We start from the raw sequence: 4839 nt of genomic DNA, 5'->3' as shown, positions 1-4839 counted from the left end.
AATTTACTTTACTACACTGCTACTACTACCGCTGTAGTAAATGAGATCACTGGTGGGGACAATCGAATGTACTTAAGCACAAATTGCAGACCATCTCACTAAAGACTGATAACCATACAACAAACAGTGAATTTGCCAAATAACAATCAGTTGTCTCAATCTTGACTGTTCCTTCTGCAAATATCAGTTCATCTTCTTTGATTTCACTGTTTATACATTTCCATACTGATTGAGCTTCATTCCCGTTCTTTCCTTATAGATCTTCTGCCAAAATATCTTCTATGCCTGACCATCATCACACACTACTTATATGGATATAAGTAACTCACACCACACTACTACAGCTAAATGAGCCAAATGTTTAACTGTCAAAGTTACATGGCTAATATTCGTTAACCCAGTCTCACAAATTTCTTGCCCTTATTTCAAATGATCGCCAACTCTATGATGATTTAGTTCCTTCATGTTAACGATACACAGCTGCATTATATCAAGTCTCCGTGTTACACTCTAATTCGAACATGGTTGTAAGTAGCTGATGAGAATGAATTCCTAATATTCTGCTTCAGTTCTTGCTTTGGCTGCATTCAAGTTCGTAAAGGGAACCAATTATATGTGGTAATCGGTCGATCTCATGTTTAACTGCTGTTCTCAATGGTACACTGTGATTAGACTGGGTTTTCTTGGCTATTCGGAAAATGTAGCACTTCGATAACATGTGCTGACACGACCCATTTGTTTTCCGTTGACTGTATAACTGTTAGTCTAATAAAGAACCTAAATAACTAGCGGTACTGTTAAAATCAAAATAGTAACAGTGTGCAGACAGCTGAAGCGACAATATAGACGTCCAGTTTTGTTTTAACCGGGGATTTATGTAAGTTGATCACTTTAAACAACTAAGTCTTACTTTTTCCTTCAAGTTAAGTTGTAATGACATTCTTGATATGTCTACTCACAATTATGGTCCTACGCAAACAACTATTTATGTAAAGTACTTAATTGGAGATTCAGTAACATCACGTTCATAAGTTTGTCGTTGACAGATGGTTAAAAGTGACGCGATATATTTCTAAGTACCTACAAATTATAAGTGGTACGAATTGCATAGTGGGAACAAATTGGCCTCATGTTCCATATGTTTGGCCGTACACTTAATATTAGCACAGTGTTTGGCTCTGAATAGCTCCTCTCTGCTCTATGTAAATGTTGACTGGAGTAAAAAATTACTATAGGTAGTAGTAAATGATGACAAATTCATTCAAGTCAGGCGATCACTGTTCAGAAGCAACTTAGGTTTTTGTAGTTAGCAACCTGAAGCTGTTACAAACTTCATATGTATCTGAATCCCCTACATTTGAAGCGTCAGAGATTATGAAGGTGATAAGAGTTGCTTGAGATCCAAATTATTACAAGGAAAATACGGTATAATAGTTCATGACGATTGTTAAACTGTCAAAGAATTACCCAAGTGATAGATGAGGTTGAAATAATTGTATTCCTTTGCTGTTCAAGGTTTCTGAAGATTGATGGATTTATGTACTTTAGACAAAAGACCTCAGGTTGACTGAAGTATCAGTGTAATAAATGTTGACTTGTAAGTCAAACGTATATCTTTGGTAATTTGAGAAGTACAAAAAGGTATCTGAATAACCTATCTTTTGGGTTCGAGAAGATTTTTATCAGCAATTAGATGATTAAAAATTCGAATATGAAGTTGGTCACCAAAGTTGGGTTTAGAAGCTTGAGTTGAAAGTTATATGGTTAAATCGCTGACTTTATAATTTGGGAGGGTGATTTAACTCGGACTATAGCTAAAATACGGATAGTTTAAATATCGCCCGATAAACCATTCGCTTTCTATGTATATATGTACTTGAATCCTATTATTAGCCTTTGCTTTGCCTTGATGTACCCTTATGCTATTTGACTATAAATTTGCCTCTGTATTTGCCCGCACATACACATTCGCCTCTCTGCTTGAAATTCGCTCGATGTGCTTATGGCTTCTTTATCCATGCTATCCGCTTATAAACTGTAGTTGCTGCTTCTAATTGCCTTCTGGTTTCAAACACTGTTGAGTTATATATTCTAACAGTTATCGAGGTGGTTGATCAACGAAGCTAAGCCAATACAATTTTTCTGAAAATGCTAGATTCTTAAACAAGCCGTATTTCTCTTTTCAATTGAAGCGATAAAATGAGCAGAAATCTGATCGTCTATGGTTTACAGGATAAGCACTACGCATGGAATCATTCTAAATAATCCTCAAGAAGTGGGTCGTTAATTAACGTTCCAAGGTTATTTGGGTCCACGGCCGCGATGACACCATAAATATTAACTAAATTGCAACATAGTCTGATCTAGGATGTAGATCACTAACGTAGACGATCTGTGTCGAATGATTGGGAGCCTACTCGAGTTAGACGGGAATAGTGTGACCAGGAAGCCAACGTCAAGATAGCACCTCGCCGTTAGTACCTTACGTGGATGACCCTTTCGTTGTATCCAAGCTCTATGACTCCTTTGACGACCGTACAAAACAAGTGTAGTTATAACAGTAATATATTAGTAAGAGTAGATACAAGGAATAGAGTTTGACCACTGTTGCATGGGCAAGCCCATAGCGTGCGACTAACCGATATGCAATGGTTGTCCTAGATCTTGACGAGTATTGGTGAACTGCTTAACATTTGGTGACTCGACTGCCGGATGATTTGGCTAGGGTCCAATGACATTTCACTGATCCTACAAGAGGGAACACAAAACCCAAGTAGTTTCTGGGCTTATCTTAAATTTGGTTCTCCGTATAAATGTCATATTTCAGATCACGACAGTACATGCTGTTATATTTCCAGAGAATTTTACTAAGTAATCCAATGTTTTTATATTTAAAAATTCAAACATGTCTCATAAATGCTACACCCTATTGCTTGTCTGATGAATTGGCTACAAGTCTGCAGCCCTATATTGTCAGTATCTTACTTTTACATTGGTAAACATTTCATGAATTTTTGTACTGAGAAGTTCTTATGGATTCATTTAGAATTTTATTATAAAGGAGTGTTGTATAAATTATGTAAATGTATAGATGCACAATCATATTTCTAATAATAATTGGCAATTGGTCAAATGATTATTTATCACTAAAATACAATCACCAACGCAATATCCCCAAGTGTTCAGACATCAGAAAACAAAATTACTCTTCACTTTGGTCATAACTCATATTCTAATTTTTATTGTTTTGGTATGAAGTTATACTGTTTGAAATTCAGTAACCAACTTTGATGTTGATCAATATGAGCATGAGATGAGCAACTCACGTGGTTTTTGTGTGTCATTAGGGAGTGCTTTTTTTGTGATCCTGAATCTGACTCCAATTAGATCGTATGAATGACTGTTATTGAATGATTGCTGTGGAAATATATATGCCGCCAATCCTCGTACATAATCATCGACTTGAATCGTGTTAGTGAATAACGGAATTAAATAAGTTAAATACAAGAATGGATTTTTGAATACATAAATTTTGTACACTTGTTGATCTGGATAGACAATCAGATAGACGAAGAGAGCTAAGCGAAATGACGCGCATTGGAGAAGGCGTGTGAGCCAACTCGATTTGATCAAGCGTGAATCGATATTCATAGTCAGATGAAAATAGGTTACAGACACGCGATTAATAGGATAAAGAGTGTACACACATACGCTCATATAAAAATAGTCAGGGTTAATAAGTAAATAATTAACTTGATCAAAATTTGACTCAAGAAGGATGAATAAATTAGCCTATCCAAAAGCTAGAATAAATTGTGTGGACTTTACATAGCTACCGACACTACAATTTACTTGAGAACATAACATTTTATTTTTTATCATTAAGATGACAATCTCATAAAATTCTTGGTAGTTACTTCTAGTTTTCATACATTCATCAAGCTTTTGTTTAAGTGTAACGATTTTTTGTGTTAATCTCCTCCATTTCTACTGCTGACAGGAATTGCGAATGTAGACACAGCTACTAACTATTATTTACACTACCATATTTTTGTAAATAACTTATATATAACTAATTCATGAAATTTTTTTTTAAAACTGTATGTATTTATGAGCATAACGTTACAGATATCTGAAGAATTGTGGTTTGTTAATATTTTACATGTATGTTGTTCATCAGATTATTCTTTCGTTTAGATTTGGAAGTTAACGTGTCACTCGTTGGGTTAATAGCTAGTATATAACTCAAATCCATGTATCTGCAAAATATTTAGCTCAAAATTACACATGATCAAAAGTCATCTAAAGCATGAGATAGTGCATTATACGTGTTTTTTAAAGTTATTACTTAGTCAATGAAATTATGATCTTTATGTAAAGATGTTAAAATCAAGTTCAGATTAAACGGTTTAAAAAAAATTTGGGCATTGAGTGAATGTTTTGTTTTTCCACTCATTGGAAAATATAGATAGATTTAAGGTCAACAAGAACCAATCAACATCGCTATGTACATGACAAGCTGTGAAGCACATGTGGAGAAATTCGAACATTTTACTTCTACCCGAAGTTTGTGCTGGTGATGTGGTTCAGAAGAACGATGAAAGCTTCACTACCAAACCATCCAGCTCAGAGAACAAAACGCCATCAAAATAGATTCTAATAAGAATGATTAAGATTATATTGTCTAGGTTAATGCTCACTTTCCAATAAAATTCGAGACCTGAAAAAAAACATGTGAGCTTACTTCTTGACCAAGTTGGAATATAAAATTTTGACAGTCATAAACATCACAAATTTCAATATATTTATTTTTAGGCCATAACACAGGTTTGTAAGATT

General features: G+C 34.6%; 1 protein-coding gene across 1 annotated transcript; it reads right to left on the bottom strand.

Moving 5' to 3' along the window:
• Nucleotides 1–2257: 2257 nt before the first annotated feature.
• Nucleotides 2258–2275, bottom strand: Smp_180110 (putative collagen alpha chain, type IV; the record flags this gene model as incomplete). Its single annotated transcript, XM_018796046.1, has 1 exon — nucleotides 2258–2275. A coding segment is annotated over one exon (18 nt), but the record flags the coding sequence as incomplete, so codon positions are not given.
• Nucleotides 2276–4839: the final 2564 nt, after the last annotated feature.

Source organism: Schistosoma mansoni, chromosome 2 (genome assembly GCF_000237925.1).
Source record: "Schistosoma mansoni strain Puerto Rico chromosome 2, complete genome".
Lineage (NCBI taxonomy): Eukaryota > Metazoa > Platyhelminthes > Trematoda > Strigeidida > Schistosomatidae > Schistosoma > Schistosoma mansoni.
The sequence above is the reverse complement of the archived record's forward strand: the minus strand, read 5'-3'. Positions and strand labels throughout refer to the sequence as shown.